Here is a 23,310-nt window from a genome sequence, read left to right on the forward strand (position 1 = left end):
GAAAGAAATGTTCTTTCTTTAGCATAATATATTTAAAGCATTATATATGATTTATTTAGTTGATTTCAATATTTTTGTAGACCATTCTTGTTCCAATACTTAATACTTTTTACCCATATTGACTTTTAGTACATTGAACTTAATGTTTCTTTTTTTGTGGGGAAGGGCACACCTGGTGGTGCTCAGGGGTTTCTCCTGGCTCTGCACTCAGAAATCACTTCTGGCAGCTCAGGGGACCAGATGAGATGCTAGGGATTAAACCCAAGTCAGTCTTGGGTCAGCCCCATGTAAGACAAACATTTTGTACTATTACTCTACCAGGGGTCTCAAACTCGTGGCCCGCAAACGGCTCTCCATACAACATTTTGTGGCCCTGCCCTAGTCCTCTTTTTTGTGTTGTTTTGTTTTAGTTGTTTGGATCACACTCCAATGTTCAAGGCTTACTACTGACTTTGCACTCAAGGATCACCCAGACTTTGCCTCCTGCGGCCCCAGGTAAATTGAGTTTGAGACCCCTGCAACCCTCTGTACTGTCACTCATCCCTGAACTAAATCTTTCTTATTAATGACTTTCATATTTGTTTTTAATATTCATAGTCCATTTCTTTTGGTATTTTGCCTATTTGTTTTAAATTGAAAAATATTAAACTTGTTGGGAAAAATTTTGACTACCTATAGTACTCTATTTCTTAGCTGCTGTTACTATCAGTCCAGATTCATAAAGAATTTGGAGGAAGAAGTATTAGGTCTGGTTGCTCATTTGGAAGACCTATTTCTTAGAGAGAGAAGATATAAAGATTTAGTATGGCTGCAGAGTGTTATAGAAAAGAGGAGCTGTAGACATGAGAGGGATCTGAAATTACCTTATTATATGTTTGGGCTTTTAAGAACAAGTCTTTTTTAAGTCATGGAGGAGCATTATCAAATTTGTAGTTAGAAAGAGTCCTTTAGCTGAGCCGTTGAGAGCAGTTTGGCTGAAAAGTGCTGTAAAGAGACAATTTAAAAGTCCATTGAAGTGATTGAGAATAAAGATTATAGTGGTCTGAATTAAAGTGGAGTAAATGGAAGGATCAAGAGACATTTAGCAAAAAACCCTTGAAAACTATTGTTTGCAGAGCAGGAGTACATTTTTTAAAAGAGGCAAGGTCAGTGTTGATTAGAAATTCTTTAGTTCTTGTGGCTGGCGAGGTGGCGCTAGAGGTAAGGTGTCTGCCTTGCAAGCGCTAGCCAAGGAAGGACCGTGGTTCCATCCCCCGGCGTCCCACATGGTCCCCCAAGCCAGGGGCAATTTCTGAGCGCTTAGCCAGGAGTAACCCCTGAGCATCAAATGGGTGTGGCCCGAAAAAACAAAAAACAAAAAAAATTCTTCAGTTCTCTATACCCTTCTCAATCATCTATCATTGGTTTTTAGGCAATTATAGATTTTTTTTTAAACACATTTGGGTCCAATAGAACAATTGCAATAATTTTAATTTAAAAACTCTCTAGGAAGACTTTTAGGTTATAGATGGCAGTTTATATAAAAGGTAGTCTATGTTAGAAGATTAAACAAGAGACCAGACTGCAGTTCGATCCCCCAGCATCCCATATAGTCCCTCAAGCCAGGAACAATTTCTGAGTGCAGAGCCAGGAGTAACTCTGAGCATTACCAGGTATGGCCCAAAAACAAAACAAAAAATAAACCAAACAAACAAAAAACGATTAAACAAGTTATTTAGGTACATAAAATAATTTACTATCTGAAAAAGATCATTTTATCTAATATCACTTGGAAATTGGAAGCCATTTGGTACCCCACTCAGATCTAGATCAGGGCCTTATGAATACAAGATATGTAATCCACCCATTTAAGCTCTTTCCCAACCCCATTTACCCATACTTTTGAAATCATGTGTCATTTAAAGATTATTTATAATAACTGAAACTCAATTACAAATCATGTTTGTAACCATGTTGCTTAAATAAAGATAATATAAAAATTAATAAATAAAAATAAAGTTCATTTATAATAATTGGCAAAGAAAGAAGGTGATTTTTCAATATAACAATATCCAGCCCCTAGATTTGACTGAAATAAAAATCTAGATGTAAAATATAAAGTAATGACATTTGTTAGGTAGGTACAAGATAACTCAGAGCTATTTGTGATTTCCTGAAAGACATCAATGATCAAATAAAATAAGTCATTACTTTGGGATAAGGGTGCTTTTCTAGGAAGTTACTAGTAACTAGGGTATGTCAAAATGCTCTCTGTACAGTCATTTTCTCTCACCATTTCCTCTTACTGTCTTTCTTTTAGGGGAGAGGGTTAGAGTGGCCAACAGAGCTCAAGGCTTACTCTTGACTTTACATTCAGGGATCACTCCTGATAGTATTGAACCCAGATCAACTCTGCAGGGTTAAACTCTGTACTATATCTTTGGCCTCTTATATTATTCTGTTTCCTGCCAGGCCTCCTCTAATACTTAAAAAGTTCTCTTGAGAGGTATAAATAAAATAGAACTACCCCTTTATTTCGGTTTGTTACACAAAATTCAACTCTGTAATAATTTATCACTTCTCAGGATCTTGGTTTTCACACTGGAAAGAGGAAAGTGGAAATAGATATTTGATATGGGGATGCCCAGTTAATATACTTCTAGTTACATTTTCTTTTCTTTTTTCTTGTTGATCACATACATCCAATTGCTTCCAGACTTTTATTTACTTGTGAGTCCATCTGGTACTGAGTCTTGTTAGAGCAATCTCTTATTATATGAATTGTTCCAGTCCCAGTGTCATAACCAAAGGCACTAAAGGATAAATTTCTAGAAAGCAGTCCCAGAGGAGAAGCAATATAAACAGCTGAAAAGTTCAATGTTTACGTGTTTAGGATCTACATGTACTTGAAGCATTTATAGCTTATTTTTAATAATGGCTGACAATATTTTATTTTGTTTTTTGGGGGCCACACCCATTTGATGCTCAGGGGTTACTCCTGGCTAAGCACTCAGAAATTGCCCCTGGCTTGGCGGGACCACATGGGATACCAGGGGATCAAACCACGGTCCTTCCTTGGCTAGTGCTTGCAAGGCAGACACCTTACCTCTAGCGCCACCTCACCGGCCCCAATATTTTTAATAATGGATATTCATTTTTTAAATCATATTTGAGGGTTTTTTTAATTTGATTACTTTAAACACCATAGTTTACGAAATTGCTCATGACATTTCATGTTCCAACACCAATCCCACAACCAGTGTAACATTCCCTTCACCATTGTCCACAGTTTCCCACCTTCCCTCTTTGGCAGGCCCAAAATGGTTTACTTTATATTGCTTGTTACAACTATATAGTGAAAAAGTTAAGAGAAAATTTGTGTAAATTATTATATCTCACAATAGGGTCATTAAGTAATGAAGGTTTACCAAACTATTTCTAGTTGAGCATTTGATGTTATTAATTTTGTTGTTGTTGCTGCTGATATCAGGTGGCTTCTATGCTACTTTGACTTCTAATTTGGTGCATTCCTTCTGGGATATCATTATTAAAAAGTTTGGAGGTGTCACGTGGCTGCATAAGCAGCTGCACACTCCAGAAATTCCAGGATATGTGGAGCTGGGCTGATAAGGTGAAATGGTAGCAGCTGTGTGATGTGTCTGTGACTGCAGGGACTTCCGGAAGCCTGCGGGTCAAGGGGGGGCTGACAACTGTGACTCAAGAAGACCTCATAGTTCTCATGCCCCCAAATCCCTGTTTTGTTTTTTGTTTGTCAGTTAAGTGTCTGTCAAGATCAGTGGAAAGGCAGTGAAGTTGAGCCATTGGCTTGGTGGTGATTATAAGGTGTGGAACTTCAGCTGTGTCCCAGAATTTTCAGCATCTAGACCCTGTACCTATGAACTTTGGTGGTTTGGTTTTGGAGCTGTCTGATGAGCCGATATAGTTGGCTGTGGGATATGTCTCAGATTTGAGGTTTTTAATTTGTTTTGTGGTGTTGGTGGTATATGTGTACATGTAATTTCCTTGGGCTGGGAGAAGGTGAAGCAGTGGATGAAGAGAGGAAAGGAGGAAATCATAGATCATTTTAATGGGAATATTACCTCTAAGAATGCAAAGTACAGATTTCCTTACAAAGGTTGTATTCTTTCCCTGAGCCCCAGTTCCTAGAAAAAGCAAAGATGATATAATTACAGCATCTTCTCTTTTATACACAATATTGAGTATTTTCCTTAGCAGTTCCTTTAGGATTTGCCTGCTATTCCTAGGATTATTGAATGTAGTCATTTAAAAAGCAAAGCACCATGTCTGGTTATTATTTAGCAATATTAGCAGTCATAATTTTCTAGAAAGTTTTATTTGTGGAACACATTAGAAAAAGAGACTTCTCAACACTGAATAACCATCATTTTTGCAATCTATATTCTCATAGCTTTCAAAATCCTAGAGAAGATACTGTTTAGTTCTTTTGGCTGGGGCGGTCTTTGAATATTTAAAATAGTACCTAAGGGGCTGGAGAAATAGCACTGTGATTGGGTGTTTGCCTTGCACTCAGCCAATTCAGGATGGATGGTGGTTCAAATGGTCCCCAGAGCCTGAAAGGAGATTTCTGAGGAAAGAGTCAGGAGTAATCCTTGAGAACAGCTATACTAGTGTGCCCCAAAATTCAAAATAAAATAAAATAGTAGTTAATTCTTTACTTTTCCAGTTGCATACTCACGTTCACTGTGCTCTTACAGTGCTCAGCAGTCAGTCATTTATATTTGTTTTGTTTTCGAGCTACATCCGGTGTAAACCCAGAAGCAAACTCAGGACTTTCTCTTGATGTTGCATGCAGGGAACACTCCTAGTAGTAGTAGTATTCAGGTGACCTGCTCAGGGATCCTGGAGACTAGAAACCCAGTTTGGAGCATACCAGGCAAATAAATGATCTACCAGAAGGACAAGTGGTCTTAATAACACGAAACAGTGTTTCAACCTGAGCTGGGCTTTTGCATTCATCAGGAACACACACACACACACACACACACACACACACACTCATCAGGTATACACACACACACACACACACACACACGCACACACTTCATCAGGAATATACACACACACACACACCCATACCAGGCAAATAAATGATCTACCAGCACCATTACCATTTATTCGTGTCCCCCCCAAACCTGTTAGTTAGTGATCCTTCAATTAGAATTGCAAACCAAGGATCTTTTAGTCCCAGTTGCAGATGCTCTGAGAAGGACGAGCGGTCTTAATAGTATGAAACAGGGCCCCGAGAGATAGCACAGCGGGCGTTTGCCTTGCAAGCAGCCGATTCAGGACCAAAGGTGGTTGGTTCGAATCCCGGTGTCCCATATGGTCCCCCATGCCTGCCAGGAGCTATTTCTGAGCAGACAGCCAGGAGTAACCCCTGAGCACGGCCGGGTGTGGCCCAAAAACCAAAAAAAAAAAAGTATGAAACAGTGTTTCAACCTGAGCTGGGCTTTTGCATTCATCAGGAAAAAAAATACACACACACACACACACACACACACACACACACACAGACATAGAGCATACCAGGCAAATAAATGATCTACCAGCAGCATTACCATTCATTCGTCCCCCCAAAACCTGTTAGTTAGTGATCCTTCAACTAGAATTGCAAACCAAGGATCTTTTAGTTCCAGTTGCAGATGCTTTGAGGACAAGTGGTCTTAATAATACGAAACAGTGTTTCAACCTGAGCTGGGCTTTTGCATTCATCAGGAATACACACACACACACACACACACACACCTATACACACACACACCTATACACACACACACCTATACACACACACACACACACACACACACACACACACCATACCAGGCAAATAAATGATCTACCAGCAGCATTACCATTCATTCATCCCCCCCAAACCTGTTAGTGATCCTTCAACTAGAATTGCAAACCAAGGATCTTTTAGTCCCAGTTGCAGATGCTTTGAGAAGGACGAGCGGTCTTAATAGTATGAAACAGTGTTTCAACCTGAGCTGGCTTTTGAATTCACTAGGAAAAAAATATATATGCAATATATATATATATGATATATATCATATATATATATAAAACATTGTTCTGATAAAAAAAAAAAAACCAGCCTGTCGGGAAACGTTTAGGGGCGAAGAAGTAGAACCGAGATCAAATTGGGCCAAGCTACCTGCAACACTAAGAGCCTGGAGCAACCTAGCTCCTAGGTTGGGGAAGAGATGGTGCTGTCTGTCTATGTATCAGGCCGGCCGGCAGCGCGGGCACCTGCTGGGAGCGGCGCGGTGGGCGTGGCCGCGAGGGCGTGGCCTGCGCGCAGGGGCGTGGCCATCCGGCGGCGGCGAGGTGGGCGGAGTCGCCCTTGGAGGCGGCGCCCGCTGGGGGCCCCGAGGCCCGCCGCGCCCTATCGGGGCCTGAGCCTGTGGCCCCGCGCGAGGCGCCTGCGGGGGGAGGCGCGGGGACTGGCCGGGCCGCGGCGGGCGGGCGGGCGGTTGGCTGGGCGGGCGAGCTGTTTCTCTTTCACTTTCCTTCCCGGGCGTGCGCGCGAGGGTCGGAGCCGAGGCGGAGCGAGGTAGGTGCCCGGGCGCCGGGTGGGAGGTGGGTTGGAAGCGCGTGGCCGGCGCGGAGGCCCAGACGCTCCCGGGACCACCCGGCGCGGCACCTGCCACGATCGCTCCCGCCGTGCAGCCAGCGATCCCTGCCCGCTCACCTGCGGACCCGAGTGGGGTGCAGCCCGGAGCCCCGCGGCCCAGCCCGCCCGGTCCCGGGAAGCGGAAAAGTTCCCTCCTGCCCTCCCTTCCCCGCGATCTCGGCCTTTGCCAAAACTCGCTCCCCCTCGCCCTGTCCTTGTGCCCGGGCCCGGTGGCCGGCTGGCTGCCGCTTTGGGGGTCCTCCCTGTGCCCCGTCGGGGCGGCCTGGCTCGTCCCTTCTCTCTCTCCGCCCCCGGACTTGTTCCGACTTCTCTTCGTAGTTGCCAGACAAACCTGTAGCAGTTTTGAAGCCCGGCGGAGACGAGGAGAGAGAGACAGAGAGGAAGCCCAGCAAGATCCAGGCTGGTGGGCATTCTGATCTGACCCAAGAGTTGTTTTTTTTTGGGGGGGGGGGCCTGAATCTCCACCCCACTCCACCCCCTCATTCATCTTCTTGCTCTCTTTGACCTTCGAAATGGTTTTCCCAGATAGGAAGCTAAGGAACGGATTTTCTTTTTTCTTTCTTTCTTTCCTTCAACTTTGTACAAGCTACCTTTGGGAAACATTGCTGGTGGGGAGTGGATGGCATTTCTTTCTTTTTTTTTTTTTACACCCCTTGGGTACTGCTTTCTGGACTTGGAGTGTTGTATTTAATTCTTAAGGACCTGGGAGGTTGTTGTTGTTTTTCGTTCTGCAGTGAAGCCACTGGGGCTTGGGGAGGAGAAGCAGGATTTCCTGTATTAGATACATATATATTTGCTTGTGTTGTAATCATGCACATATATACATGTCTGTATATGTGTATATATATGTACAAACAGCTGCTAAATGTGACTGAAGATTCAAGTTAGAGAAAGGAGAAAATGTCACAGAAGAGAAGTGTAGCTGAAAACTCAGAAGCAAAGGGCAGGAGCTATATAGCACAGCTGCTAGGGCGCTCGTCTTTTCGTGTTGGTCGGCCAGTTCCATCCAGGCATGATCTCCTAGCAGCACCAGGAATTATTTTCTGAGTGCAGAGGCTGACTAATAGCCTCCGGAGTCATAGATTACCACCACTGGGTGTGGCCCCCAAACAAACCACCTACCCAAAAAAATATATAAAACAAACCAAAATTGGAACAGATTGCACTTAGGATAGCACTGCAGAAGAATCTTGAAGGATCAGTGGAATGTAAATAGAGGAGTTTGAAGGCTTAGAACCTGCCAAGTGCACTTCCTTTCCTGTGCAGGAAGGAAAGTTTTTGAAGGGCAGCTTGTGAAGGGTCTCATGTGACAGGCCGAGAAACTGAAACTTTTGCCTGCAAAGAGGAAACATTTTTTTTTTTTTAAAGAAAAGGGCCCCAGATAGGATGGACTAAACCTGGTAGCAGAAGGTAAAATGAACCTTCCTATAAATTGGGTGGCTGAACAGGGAAGATTTTTTTTTTCCTTTTTTTAAAATTTAAAACACCATGGTTACAAGGTTGTTCATTATACAGTTGGGTGTATTTTGTTTTATGTGGGTTTTTCCCCCCACAATTGCACAGTTTTTGTGATTAGTTTCAGTCATACAATGTACAACATCCTTCACCATGCTTATTTCCCACCACCAATTTTTTTTCTCAGATCTTCCCCTTTCTCAGCCTCTCTGTCTCACTCTCATACGTGCTTTCATGTTTTCTCTCTCCTTTTTATTTCTTTTAGACACTGGTTGGCAGTATTGTTGCTGAAGGAGTAGTAGGCCTATCACATTGTCTCCTTTCAGCACCCAGTTTTTGTCCAGAACGATTATTTCCAGCTATCATTGTCATAGAGGTCCCCTCTCTGCCCTAACTGCACTCTCTCCCTATTTGTGGCAAGCTTCCTACAATGGACCGGTCCTCTTTGACCTTGTCTCTGTTTTCTTTAGGTATTATTACTATACTATGATTTTATTAAATATCCCACAGATAAGTGCAATCATTCTATGTCTATCCATCTCCCTCTGACTCATTTCACTCAGCATAATACTCTCCATATCCCTTCATGTACAAGAAAATGTTATGACTTCATTTTCCTAACAGCTGCAGAATATTCCATTGCCTAGATGTAGAAGTTTATCAACTCATTTGTTCTTGAGCACTTGGGTTGGTTCAATATTCTGGTATTGTGAATAGTGCTGTCATGAACATAGGAATGCAGAGGGCTTTTCTGCATTGTGTTTTTAGACTCCTGGGATATATCCTTGGGAGTGGTATTGCTGGACCATATGGAAGCTCAGTTTATAGATTTTTGAGGGATATCCATAATGTTTTCCCAAAAGGCTGGACCAGTCTACATTCCTACAGTGAATGAGAGTGCCTTTCTCTCTGCATCTACGCCAGCATTGGTTGTTCTTGTTCTTTGTGGTGTGTGCAAGCTCTGTGGAGTGAGATGGTACCTCATTGTTTTGATTTGAATCTCCCTGAAGAATAATGATGTGTGGAGCATTTTGGCCATCTGTATTTCTTCTTTGAAGAAAGAAACAGGGAACATTTTTATAGGTGAGGATAAAATCTTGCGTTGTGAATGTTTTCATTTTTGTCTTCAGACAACCCTAATAGAACAGTCAGACCAATAAAATCAATGAAGCTAGGACCAGAAAGATAATACAGTGGATAAGGTGTTTGCCTTGTATGCAGTTGACCTGGATTTGATCGCTGTCTCTACATGTAGTCCTGAGTTGCACCTGAAGTAATCCCTGAGCATTGCCCTCTGTAGCCCCAAAGCAACAACAGAAAAAAAAAATGAAGTATAAATGAAAATGAAGTGCATGCCTTTGGGTATCATTTATATAAAGGTAATATTTGAAGTTTCAAAATGAGATGATTTTGTTCTGAATTAGAGATTTAAAAAACCATTTTTATAGTGGAGGAAGTTTTCTGTTTAACTCTTTAATTTGGAACAAGAAACATTTGCTGCTGGTATAATATCGGTACAGTATTTCTAATAAATGTGTTATATTGAATGTATTAGTATAGGAACTTTGCAACTTTACGTCACATTTTTTCAATTATCATGTAAACAGATATGGGAACACCGAATCACCAAAAGGAGTGATGACCAGTGATCTCATGTTAATTTTGGATGTTTTTCTGCCTCTGGACATCCTTTTGAAAACGCCACACCAGCTCCTGGGATCAGACCTTTATCCACTCAAAATTCCTCTTTGCCTGAACTACTAAAGTCTGTCCTTGTATACCACTAATGGCTACTCAAAGGAAACACTTGGTGAAAGATTTCAATCCTTACATCACGTGCTACATCTGCAAAGGGTATCTGATCAAGCCAACTACGGTAACAGAATGTCTTCATACATGTGAGTATTATTTCCTATACCAATTATAAGTTATTGGTTACACTTGCTCTTTTTAACTGCCATCTTGTGTCTTTATATTTTAACTTTTAAAATGAGTATTCTAAAGATTAACTTCAAATTTAAGTAAATTTGATTGAACCTAGTTAACATTAGGATGCCAATAGAATGAAAAAATTTTTTTGGGGGGGCACACCTGTTTGATGCGCAGGGGTTACTCCTGGCTAAGAGCTCAGAAATCGCCCCTGGCTTGGGGGAACCATATGAGACGTCGGGGGATCGAACCGCGGTCCTTCCTTGGCTAGTGCTTGCAAGGCAGACACCTTACCTCTAGTGCCACCTGGCCTGCCCCAGAATGAAATTTTTTAATGGTAATCACAATAGTTTACTTTCATCTGATTTAAAAAATGTTTCTAAATTCAAAGGCTGTTAGTTGCAGGTTTTAAGGAAGCTATTTTAGAAGCCAGGAGATAATACAAAGATTAGGGTACAAGCAAGGCTTTGCATGCCTGATCTGTCTTCAGTTCCCATTACCACTTAAGTATCATGGGACGATCCCCTTAAGTATCAAAGATGTGCCTTGATACTCCTGAACACCACTGGGTGTGGTCCTTTATGTCCCCAAGCATAACTAGGCACATACACCCTAGAGGCCCTTAAACATGTAACACAACCAGGAAGGCCTAAGTAACCCCTGTCATCACAGGGCTCCTTACTTTAAACAGCTGGTCTCTTTAACGAAAAAACTGCTGATGAGGACTCTAGGCCTCCTGAGCTCTGTTAGGGAGATGACTGACAACCCCCCCCCCACACACACACACACACAAACACACCACAGTGATTTGGGGTTTTAAAAACTGCTTTGAAATAATATACTTAGAGGTTCATAGAATATACATACATGTTGGTTGTGTACCTATTTAATGAATATAATTCAGTTTGAAGATAAATTATGAATTCTTCACCACATCTTCCATCACTCCCAGAAATTATGGATTACCTTCTTATTATTTTGTAATTTGGGGATAAAATCACAGGATGATATCACTTATATTGTCACTTATATTAGCTACTTAGAATAACTGAATGAGAAAGTGCAATGATTTAAAGTGAATTGCAAAAAAGACACAGAGAGAAAAACTTTTAACACCTGGAAATTAAACAGCTCACCACTGAACAACAGTGGGTCAGAAACAATCAAAGAAGAAATCAAAAGATTTCTGGAAACAACTGAGAATGAAGACACAAATTATCAGAATTTGTGGGACACAGTAAAAGCAGTATTAAGAGGAAAATTTATAGCTTTGCAAGAACATTGGGAGGGAAGAAGGGTCTACATAAGTAACTTAATAGAACAACTGAAAAAAAAAACCAGAAAAGGAACAACAAAATGAGCTGAAAGTAAGCAGGCAGAAAGAAATAATAAACACAGAAGAAATTAACTGAACACCCAAAAAACAATCCAAAAGATTAATAAAAGTAAGAAATAGTTTTTGAAAAAATGTGAAAATCAATAAACTATCAATCAGCAAGACTCACAATGAAAGGGAGAAACTTAATAAACCAAATAAGAAATGAAAAAGGGGTGGTCATTGCAGATACTATAGAAATTTAAAGGTTAATCAAAGATTACTTTGAGAATCTATGCTACAAAACAAGAGAACCTAGAAAAAATGGATATTCTTGTATTCCTATAACCTAGCAAGTTGAAGCAAGGTGTTCTGGAATATCTGAACAGAACTTTACTATTGAGGAAATTAAAATAGCAATCAAAAGGCTTCCCAAAAACAAAAGCCTAGGCCCAGATGGATTCACTAGAGAATTCTTTCAAACCTTTAAAGAGAAACCACTGCCCATCTTTTCAAGCTTTTAAGGCTTTTCACCCCCAACAAAACACTATTAAGTAGAATTCAACAGTTCATCAACCAGGTCATAGACCATGACCATGACCAAGTAGGTTAAACCAATATGACAAATGTTCAGGGTTTAGGACCCATCACAATGTTCAGATTTTGTAGTTCCTAGTTTTAATGGGCAGGAACTTCTTTAAGACATTTCATTTATCTGAATTTATGCAAAAGAATAAAGAATATGGCCACAAAGTAATATTGGGGCACCAGGGGGCTTTGACTAGGTTGTAGTCTAGTCTACTACCCCTGATTTATAGGTATAGTAGTAACATTATTCTCAAGAAATACATAAAAGCATTCTTCCCCAAGAAATCCACATAAATAATACACATATCCGCCCTTAGTCTATTGTGATCAAGTCCAAAGTAGGTCAATTCTTGAGGACTATTTCAGCTAATGAGATAATCTGTTGGTTGAGAGCAGTCAGGGAAGCAATGGATGTACCAGTGATTTCCTGCAGCTGCTGGGTGGAGTCACTGGCCAAGATTAGTCCCTGAGCCATGGTCCCATTCATACAAAAGATGTAGATAACAGTCCTCATATTCCAGTGGTGCAAGGCTGAAAGGATATGAGGAAGAGGGAGTGGCACTACAGGGCATAAGGGATGTTGAACTGCAGGGGTAATGACATTAATAGTAACAGCAATAAATCTGGGATAGGGAGAACAGAGAAAACAATAGGGCTTTGCACAGGAGGGAAGGGAGGGATGGGGAAAATGTTAAATGGCAGCTAGGGAAGAGAATGGGCTTTGCTTAGGTACAACATATATATATATAAAAGAATTGACTACAAATAAAAAGGTGGCCACCATACATACACCCATGCACACACATACACAGTTGATAATCAATTCTCTACAGCTGTTATTCTTACCCATCAAGGGTGGTAGGGATGAAACTGATGTGGGGTTTAGAAAGGAAACAATAGTTCTCATGGCAAAATTAGCCCTGTCAGTCGATTACAACTTGGTTGTACATTTCCCAAACACACACATGATCCCAGTCTGTTCTATATGGAAATAAGTCGAAGTGCTTATTAATATAAAGTTGGCAGATATGGTCCAATATGTCAAGACCGTGAGAAGTTACCATATCAGTTTTTCTCCTTGGAGGGAGAGAGATAACATTCTCTTAGACACAAGGAGAGGTTGCCTTACTGGCCTTTGCCAGAAGGAAAATAAGGAAAATTTTAAGCCAGTTACTGTAATTTTTAATTCCTAGGAATCATTATTCATACTGGTAGACTTGCTGTAAAAGTATCATAGGTTAAATTGTGCATACATCATTCTCAAACCAATCAATTTTTTCCATATTCTTGTTTTTATACATAAACCTTTGTTCATATACTCCTCTGAACAAAAACATTAGAACCTTTCTGCAGATTTACTTAATTTGAAAACAAGTTGCTAAACAAGTTTAGCAACTGTAATATGAGTATAGAGCATCTAAGTTATTTTTTTCATAGGCTGCTGTGGTCTTTCTGAAACAAAAGTATTAGAACATTTCTGTAAATACACCTAATTTGAAGACAAGTTGTTAAACATTCTTACATAGAGCACTGTCTGATGAGTCTAGAGCCATGATGACGAACCTATGGCATGTGTGCCAGTGGTGGCACGTGAAGGCCTTGCAGCTGGCACACGGGAAGGTCCGCAATCAAGATATGCAGCACGTGCCGCATAGTTTTTAGATACTAAAATCTTGTTATTAAGGTTTAATTGACGTGCTGGCACTTTTGAGGAAATTCTTTGGTTTTGTTCTGCAGTTTGGGCACTCAGGCTCAAAAAGGTTAGCCATCACTGGTTCTACAGCATCTAAGTTCTTTTTCCATAAACATCTGTAGAAAGAGCTAGCGATCTTTCTGAATCTTGGTGGATTGGATTCGACTTCTAATGAGGCATAATGGGACCCAGAGTTTCATTGTGGGGCTGCCATCTGTGGAAATATAAGCACAGCCTTTTCCTCTGATAAGGTAACCTCGTTTTTTGTCATTTTCACCCAGATGTTGAATTAATTGTTTTCTGTGCCAGTGTACCTTCTTGAAAATGTCATTCAGTGGCTATTCGGGGCTCTCCTTGGAGTAAATTTAAAGAAAATAATGTTAAGGATAAGAAGTCAAGTGGGGGGATAATCCTATTCTGTTTTTAATCATTGAATTATTTTATTTTATTTTATTTTTGGTTTTTGGGCCACACCCGGCGTTGCTCAGGGGTTACTCCTGGCTGTCTGCTCAGAAATAGCTCCTGGCAGGCATGGGGGACCATATGGGACACCAGGATTCGAACCAACCACCTTAGGTCCTGGATTGGCTGATTGCAAGGCAAACGCCGCTGTGCTATCTCTCCGGGCCCAATCATTGAATTTTGAGGGTCATGTAAGCATGTGTAATGATACCTTGACACAGAGAGTTATAGAGGATAACAGGGACATATTTGATTTGCCATTCACTACAGAACGATTGTAAGTTTTTAATTAGTTTAGATCATTATCAGTTGTGATGGTTTGGGGAGCGCCCATAACAGAAAAACTTTGTAACAAAAAGATCAAATGGCTTGAGCTCTTTGAGAGTTATAGGGACAGCCATATAAAATGAGAATAAGTGTCAACAACTACATGAAGAAAAGGTTGGTTTGGAAAAAGGTTAGCATGTATTTAACCTGCTGGTTAACATGTGTTAACTGCCATAATTTGTCTGTAGACCTCAGGATTAGTTCTGGCAACATGGGGGGTAAAATGTAAAAGAGAATGGACAATTTGGCTTGTCTTAGTGAGATATGAAATGTACACAAAGGTGGCAGGCATTTGAGTGTATGTAGGGCCTGATGCTTTTGTACAGGTGAGGTAAAAACAGGTACCGCTGGGTGCTCAGTAGATTCGTTTCTCAGAATGAGATATGATAATGAGAATGATATGAGAAATGAAAATAGGTTCAGAGCATTTTTGTAAAAGAATTTATAGTTGCTGATTGGGCATTTAGGGAAGCAGTACCAATTCCAGGCCAACCACATAGGTGAGTTGTTTACCATGTTATATGTGCCTGACATGTAGGAGAGTGAATATGTCAAAGTGGTGAGTTCATTTGTTGGGCAGAATTATAGTTGGTAAACATTGTTCTGGTCAGGGAGGGGCCAAGGATTTTGTCTTTCCCTGAGAATGAGCCATCAATGTAATACACTGGGGGTTGGAAATGGGAAAGGAGCGAATAATGGAAAAGATTACAAAGGAGGTCCTTTTGAAAAAATCCCAAATCCCAAGCTTTCGCAGTTTGGTCGGAGGAAGAAAGGTCTCTTGAGGAATCGGCTAAAGCTCTTTGAAGAACATTGCTGAAGGGCAAAATAGAGTCAATTTCTTTCTTAGGGATGAGGAGTGAAATGACATGAGGGCCATAGCCCAGTAAAGCATGCACTCACAGTCTCTAATTATCAAGGCAGCTGTTAACTCCAAATATGGTATGAGGGTGCTAGGCTGTTTTGCAAATAGATCCACTCTTACAGGCCTGATGACTGTGCAATCGCTGTGGTAGGTGAATGAGGGATAACAAAGAGCAATAATCATACTTTTTCTTCCCTTCAAGGGTGAGAAACAAATTACTAAGTTCTGAGTTGGGAATGCCAAAGGAGGGAAGACAGAGGAAGAAGGTATAGTGTCTACTACTCCATTCAGTCCATGAGGTAGTGCCTGAAAGGCCCAATTATGGAGCCAGTATTGAGAAGAGATGACGGAAACATTGGCACCTGTGTCAGTCATATCCTTAAACTTCTTCCTTTGAATCTCAAGGGTTAAAAGCATGTGTTTGCCTTCTATAATATTAGAGTAAAGGTCATCAGGGGATCAATAGAGGCCACTATGAGATTGGTACTACCGAAACCTCTAATCTTAGGGAAATTAAAGTCTCCAGGCATTACAAAAGGAAGGAGCAGTTGGTCAGTGCACTTTCCCTTTTCAAATGTCCAAACAGTTGTTACTGAAATGACAATTATTTTTTTCCCAGAAAAATCAGACTTTATTACTCTGACATGATGAGCATTGATTAGTGCAGGGGTGGCAAACAAGTTCAACACAAAGAGCCAAAATTTTGAACCGTGAGAGTCAGAGAGCCACACCACGCAGTGACCTGCCAAAGCAGACCAACACTCACACAAAAGCATATCATTTTAACAATAATAAATTAAACGCACATTGCATTTTGCCATTTTGAGTGAGGGTCAAAATCCTGCAGTGATGGTAAGGGTGTGCTGCATCCTCCACACTAAGAACTAACGGCAAGATGTGACCCAACATGTGACACACGGGTCCCTCGCTCACTGGCCTGTGCAGTTGTTTCCGAGGGATGGGAGATGGGATGACACAGCCTGGGGGCGGGACTCCGCGCTAGATCTCTCCTCAGAAGTCCCTCCTCAGAAGCAGCAGAAGAAAATCCAAACTTGGCAAAGAGCCACAGTATACAAAATAATGATAAGAGGCAAAGAGCCGCATTCATTTTGGCCGGGAGCTGCATGCACCTGGAGAGCCGCGTGTTTGCCACCCCTGGATTAGTGATTCCCTAAGAGTCAGACTGCTTCTGCCTAGGAGTAGGCCTACAGCGCCTGGCAGAATTGGCCCTTATTTACTGGATTTTAATATGTAGGTGTATTAGGCCGGGGCTATCATAGTGGTATTATGGCAAAAGGCATACAGAGCATCACACTCTGCAGTAGTGGATTGCAACAAATCTTTTGATCTTAATTCTGTAAGCCTAGGTTGGGGAAGTGGGGTGCAATCGGGAGTGCCCCTAGATTCTATAGGGCCTAGAATTGACCTGTTCTCCAGTTTCCCAACACAGGATTATTGGGGGTAATCTCTTGCTAGTGGTCTCTCCCTGCTCATGGACAAGGTTCGGGTGTCATTCTCCAGGGCCAGGAAGGGTCCTGCATCCCTGCGGAAATGGCCCATTTTATTAAAACTAAAACATCTAGACTGGGCGTGTGAGGCCTGAGGCTGGCCTCTTTTTTAGTTTTTCAAGACAGGATTACCGGAAGAGCAGCAATCTTTTGCCCAGTGGTTTCCTCTGCCATATCTCAGACAAGGGCCAGGTGATGCTCTTGAAGGGATGAGATTGGAAGGGGCTCTGCATTCCCGGGTAGATGGCCTAACTTTCCACAATTGGAACATTTGTCCTGAGCTGCCTCTGCATTGCTTAGGCCTCAATAGCATTTACGCGTGCCTGATGTTAATAGAACCAACTTTCCAACATGCTTTTAAATAATCCATGACATCCTCTCTCTTATGGCTGCAAAATTGCCTGACAATCTTCATTGGCATTCTCAAAAGCTAATTAATTGTCTTAACAGGTGTTGTTGGGTCTTTAAATTTATCCAGCTTCTGAATTGCATCCATCAATTTCCCAATAAATTCTGTTTAAAGCTTAGAAACTCCCTGAAAAAGTACTTGTATAACTTCCCTTATATTCAGCATCAGCATCCATCTTTTCCCAAGCCCAAAACACTGCCTCAGGGATATGAGGTATAACAGCACAAGCCAAGGCAGCCTGCTTTTTTGTGTCCTCCCATTCTCCCTTGCCTATTAGCATCTCTTAGGTCAATTGAACCCCTGAAATTTTCTTCCCAGAATGACCTAAGGTGTGAAGTTTTTTTCTCGGACTCATCACTGAATCACATTTTCCACTGTATTGAGGGCTTAAGCAGGTTTTAGCAACAATATGAAAATTCTGGGGTCCAACATACATTTTTACTCCAGCATGTAAGAGACTCTTTGCAGTACAGACTTAGGTCCATACGAAGCACATCCTTTTTAAAGTTGCTGAGTGACTCTATTTTCAAGCTTTCATAAGATGGAGGCTGATTATCCTACAGATGGATGGAGCAGAAAAGGCTAAGTTTATCAGGCCTACGTGAATTATGGACCTATAAGGGTCTTAAACATAAGATTTGCTTGGAATTACTTCTAGGTAGTCTTGATTTGAGAGCAGTGGGATAGTGGAGGGAAGCATTTCTACTGAGAGGTTTGCAGACTGAGTCTAAAGAGATGGTAGCTGAGTCTTTATATACATCTTCCTCATTTGATGTACTGCTTGGGAAGTGGAGGTCTGATGCTAGTAATGAACAGTAAATTATCAGCCTGGGTTTTGAGAACACATCACCACTTGGAAGGCACCCCTCTCCTCTCTGCATATGTATAAGAGAATTTCCTTTTGGGGGATGTGGGCAATGGAGGAGCTGAGGGAGTAGTGTTCTCAGTTGGATCTTCTCTAGCAGTACAATCCAAAAGTTGAATGATGGAATTAACAAAAATCCCAAGTTACCCAAAATTATGTGTGTGTGTGTGGGGGGGGGGGGGGAATCTGAATCTTTTTGTTATGCAACCTGTAAGCATTGTCCCTAATCCTTTTTTCAAATTTTTGTCTCTAAGGTGCCCTCGTTGGGGAACCAAGGATTAATTTCAGAGACAATTTTAAGGTAGGACTTGAGCTGCTTTCAGGAAATACATTCTCCCGTTCTGTGTGAAAAATGCAGAATCAAATCAATAAAGGGTGTGGTACATTCATTTCAGTGTGTGAAATGTTGGTAAACACACAGAGCAGCGTGAAGCAGCTCAGAAGGAGAGTCATTTCTGCTACCACTCCAGTAGCGGTTGTGGCATATTTAGTATAGTGCAAGGGAACCATCATGGTGATGATCCGGCCTAGAGTTGGCCTAGAGTTGGTGATGATCCATCAGAGGACCACCATTTTTTGTCCCTGTGAGGTGTCTGTTCTCAGGTCCCTGTATGGGTGTCAGATGTTGGGGCTGATCCGACCTCAGGTGAACAGGTTCAAAGCAGGGTTGCCACGAGAATTAAAAAACTAAGACGTAAAGGAAAAATAAAGTATGGTGGTCAGTGGGCTTCCAGCCTTGGAACAAGAGCATGCTGACCCACAGACCTTCCCCTACAATCTTTTCTACTACCTCTGACCACCTCAGGTGGCAGTTAACAGTAATCTGTTAGCAATTAGTTTGTTAACACAATAGAAGTAGTTTTCAAAAGGGCTGAGTGAATGGAAAGAGGAGTGTAGGGCAAAGTCTCTATAGTAAGATACATAGAAGAAAACATGGGCAGAACACTCCATGACATTGAAGTTAAAGATGATTTCAAAGATGAAACACCACTGTCCATGCAAGTGGAAGCAAATTAAACAAATGGAACTACATTACACTGAGAAACTTCTGCACTGCAAAGGAAACAGTGTCTAGGATACAAAAACTACCCACGGAATAGGAGAAACTATTCATCCAATATCCAGATAAAGGGTTAATAGCTAAGACATACAAGGTACTCAGAACTTAGCAAGAATCACAGAAAACATCTAACCCCATTTAAAAATGGGGAGAATTGAACAGACATTTCCTCAAAGAAGAAATACAGACGGCCAATGCAAAAAATGTTGCACATCACTAACCATCAGGGGAAAGCAAACAAAAACAACAATGAGGTATCATCTCCACAGAGACTGGCACACATCACAAAGAACAAGATCAGTGCTGGTGTGGATGCAGGGATAAAGGGACTCTTCATTGACTGCTGATTGGAATATAGATTGGTCCAGTCTTTTTTGGAAAACAATATGGATAGTCCTCATAAAACTGGAAATTGAGCTCCTATATGAGTCATCAATATCCCTATACACTCGGGATCCAAAATCACCATGCAGAAAAGCTCTCTGCATTCTCTTTATCACAGCATTAGTTGCAATTGCCAGAATCTGGAAACAACCCAAGAACAGATGAGTGGCTAAAAAAAGCCCTGGTACCTCTACACAATGGAATACTACACAGCTATTAGAAAAAATAAAGTCATGGAATATGCTTTTACATTGATGGATATGGAGATTATGCTGAGTGAATGGAGTCATCAGAAGACAGACATGGAATAATCTAACGCATTGTGAAAAATAACTAAAATCTTAACTCATTTAAGAAAAATAAAATATAGTATGGAAATAATATCTGTAAATAATGGAGATGCAGATTATGAGGACTAATCCATGGCAGGAAGCTACTACAAAGAGTAGTGAATGCAGTTAGGATAGTGAATGGTCTACTGTGACAATGACAGTTGATGTGCTATCAAGCCTATATCATTTTATCTCCTTTAGCACTCAGTTCTTGTCAGAGAGATAATTTCCAACTATTATGGCCCCTTTCATCATGGTCCCTTCTCTACCCTAACAGCACAATCCTTTTCTTCATTGCAAGCTTCAAACCGGACCAATCTTCCTGGAGCTCACCTCTGTTGTCTTTGGATAGTAACATCATAACTTTATTTTTTAATCCCATAAATAAGTGCAATCATTCTATGTGCAACCCTTTCCCTCTGACTTACTTTGCTCAGCTTAATATTCTCCATATCCATTAACTTATAATAAATTTTATGTCTTCATTTATCTTAACAGCTGCATAGCATAAATGCACCATCATTTCGTTATCCACTCTTCTTAGGCACTTGGGTGGTTTCCAAGTTCTAGCCATTGTGAGTAGTGCTACAATGAACATAGGAATGCAGACAAATTTACTGCATTTTGATTTTGGAATCCTAGGAATTCTTAGAAGCAGTTTTGCTGAGTCATGGGATCTCAATTTCTGTCTTTTTGAGCAATTTCCATATTGTTTTCTCAAAAACATTGTGACCAGTCTATAGTCTCACCAGCAGTGAATGAAAGTCCTTTTCTCTCGACGTCCATATGAGCACTGGTTGATCTTTTTCTTTTTGAGTGAGATGATATTATTTTATGGAAGTTCTTTCTTTTTTGGAGCTTCTGTGGTGTGGACTGAGATACCTCATTGTTTTGCATCTCCCAGTATCAATGATGTGAAACATGTTTTCATGTGCGTTTTGGCCATCTAGTTCTTTGAGGAAATTTCTATTCATTTCTACTCTCCTTTCTTTGATGGGTTATAGTTTTTTTCTTGTTATCTTAAACATTAACCTTTTATCAGGTATCGGGTAAATAATTTTCCCAATGCATAGGCAATCTTTGTATCCTGGCCACCATTTCTTTTCAGGTACAGAAGTTTATTATTTTAACATAGTCCCATTTATCTTTACTTCCATTTGTTTTATTAGTGCTGTTTTATCCTTAAATATGTATTTAGTTTCAATTTATGAAGTAAAAAATATTTGACTTTTGTGCAGGGTCTTAAGAGGTTTGAGTTCATTTCTTTGCTTGTGGCTGGCCAGTTTTCCCAACAGCACTTGTAAAAGATCCTTTCCTTGCTCCACTTTGTATTTGTTTTACTCTGATATCAAAGATTAACTTAATCTTTTACATAGGACTTTTTCAGGATATTCAGTTCTATTTCAGGGATCTGAGAGTTTTATCTCTTAATTGGTATATTTAATCTATTGACATTGAGAGATGATTATCATGGAATTTCATCCTGTCTTTTTGTAGAAGTTTGGTGTGTTTATGGGGTTTATCTTTAATTCTTAAAGTACTTCCTTTCAGTTTTCCTTAATAAATTGGTTCTGAGTTTATAAAGTTCTTGAACTATTGTTTATGTGTAAAGCTGTGTACCTTTCCTTCAAATCTGAATGACTGTCCGAGCAAAGTCTTCTTGATGAGGTTTTTATTTTGTTGAGTTTATTTGCACTGTATCTCACCAATGCCTTCAGGCCTTGAGGACTGCCTTTGGTAAATCTGCTATAAATCTTTAGGGTGTTCTTTGTATGTGACTTCCTTCTTTGGTTTTGCTGTTTTCCAGTATTCTATCTCTGTCTGTGGTTTTCATTATTCTAATTTGGATGTGTGTCGGCGTATTTTTTTATTTGGATCTCTTACCTAGTAACCCAGGGGCATCCAGGATTTGGTTACAAACATTCTCCAGTTCTGGATATTTTTTCACAGGGGTTGTCTTCGTGATGCAGAATGATTCTTATGTTGTTCTCTTGAATTTATCCCAAAGTTTTCTTGTCAGTTATTTAAGACTCTTTTTTATCTTTTCTGGAGGTATTCTTTATGCTCACTTATTCTGTCCTCAAAAGCTATTTCTCTGCTGTTTTCATCTTGCCTCCCAAGATTTTCAGTTCTGTCATTTGTTTTGAAGTATTTTTATTTCTGCTTTCATAACCTCATGAGTCTTATTGGTTGTTCATTCTATGGTATCTTTGACTTCCTTGAACATACTATTTCCTCTAAAGTTCTTATATAGGTATATATAGGTGGCTGATACTGGTTAGGTCTTCACATCTACCATCATTGTTCTAGCATGGTGGGTTTTTCTCTGTTGCCTTCCCATTGTGACTTTTGCAGTCTGGTAATCTTTATTATGTGTTGTTATGTGGCTCATTGACTCAGAACACACTGACTTAGGTGTGAAAAAGTGGTGCTTCTGAGGAAGCAAAGAGGCTCCCTCTGTACCCTTTCTGCCTCAGTGTCTTGAGACTGTGTGTCTCTTCTTAACGAATTTAGCAACTCTAAAACTTCAATTACTTATTTCAGTTTCTTCTTGTTTGTTTCCTGTTTTGACATATCCTTCTGAGATTCAGAATCTTCCTAAATGTTCACTATTGTGTTCTAAGAGTTATCTGAACTTAGCATACCTACAAATGAATGAAAGAGTTCTGTTCAGGCAAGGAATATGCTCCACACTTGATTCTTTTCCCTTACTATTCGATCTGTGCTTTATGCTGTTCTTATTCACATCCTTGTATCATCTCTCCAGAGCTACTGTTGATAGTTCTCTCATGGCAAAGTGATCAGGTGAAGAGCTTGCTGCTTCATCACTCACTGTTCACCTTAATTCCAATTTCCTAGAAACACCTTGTTGCCTGCAACATAAATTAAAATCATAAGTTGTTAGCAGTTTCAGTTTCTGCTTACATCTCCTTCTCCTCCTACATACACATGGATACACTTTATCAAGGTGATCTTCTGCTTCAAATTTACTTCTCCAATATGTCTCAATAACTATTACTCATTCTTTAAAACTCAGCTCTTTAAAGATAAACTAAGCACCTGCTACAACAGGCTGTGATTCCTTACTGCTTCAGTGTTCTATATATTCTTAAGTAAATGGAAATTCATTGTTTTATTGTATTTAAACTCAGATTCAAGTACAGTGATAGGCACATTAAAGAGATGTTATCAGTATTTAGCATTATTGAAATGTGAAAATCTTAAGGTTTTGGAGAGAGAGATTGGACTGGACTGGAAAGGGAAAATGGCAATTATAGGTGAAGGGAAGCTTTTTATCTTATGTAAAGTCCTGGGAAGCTTTTATATTTGCTGTTGGTTGTGTAAATAAATAATTGCTTTAAAGTGAATGCCTTTTTACTTAAGATAAAGGTGTTTTTTTCCACAGCTAAAATGTGAATAATATATTCATTAACTCTTCTGTGGTTAGAAGTGGTTAGAAATCACT

General features: G+C 40.4%; 1 protein-coding gene across 1 annotated transcript in view; it reads left to right on the top strand.

The window, feature by feature from the left end:
• Positions 1-9,717: 9,717 nt before the first annotated feature.
• The window catches only part of PCGF5 (polycomb group ring finger 5), a 57,448-nt gene continuing 43,855 nt past the window's right edge, over positions 9,718-23,310 (top strand). The window contains exon 1 of the mRNA XM_049764339.1: positions 9,718-10,008. Coding sequence (XP_049620296.1) covers positions 9,897-10,008 — 112 coding nt within the window. The 5' untranslated portion in view covers positions 9,718-9,896. The remainder of the gene's footprint in view (positions 10,009-23,310) is intronic.

Source organism: Suncus etruscus, chromosome 17 (assembly GCF_024139225.1).
Source record: "Suncus etruscus isolate mSunEtr1 chromosome 17, mSunEtr1.pri.cur, whole genome shotgun sequence".
Taxonomy (NCBI): Eukaryota; Metazoa; Chordata; class Mammalia; order Eulipotyphla; family Soricidae; genus Suncus; species Suncus etruscus.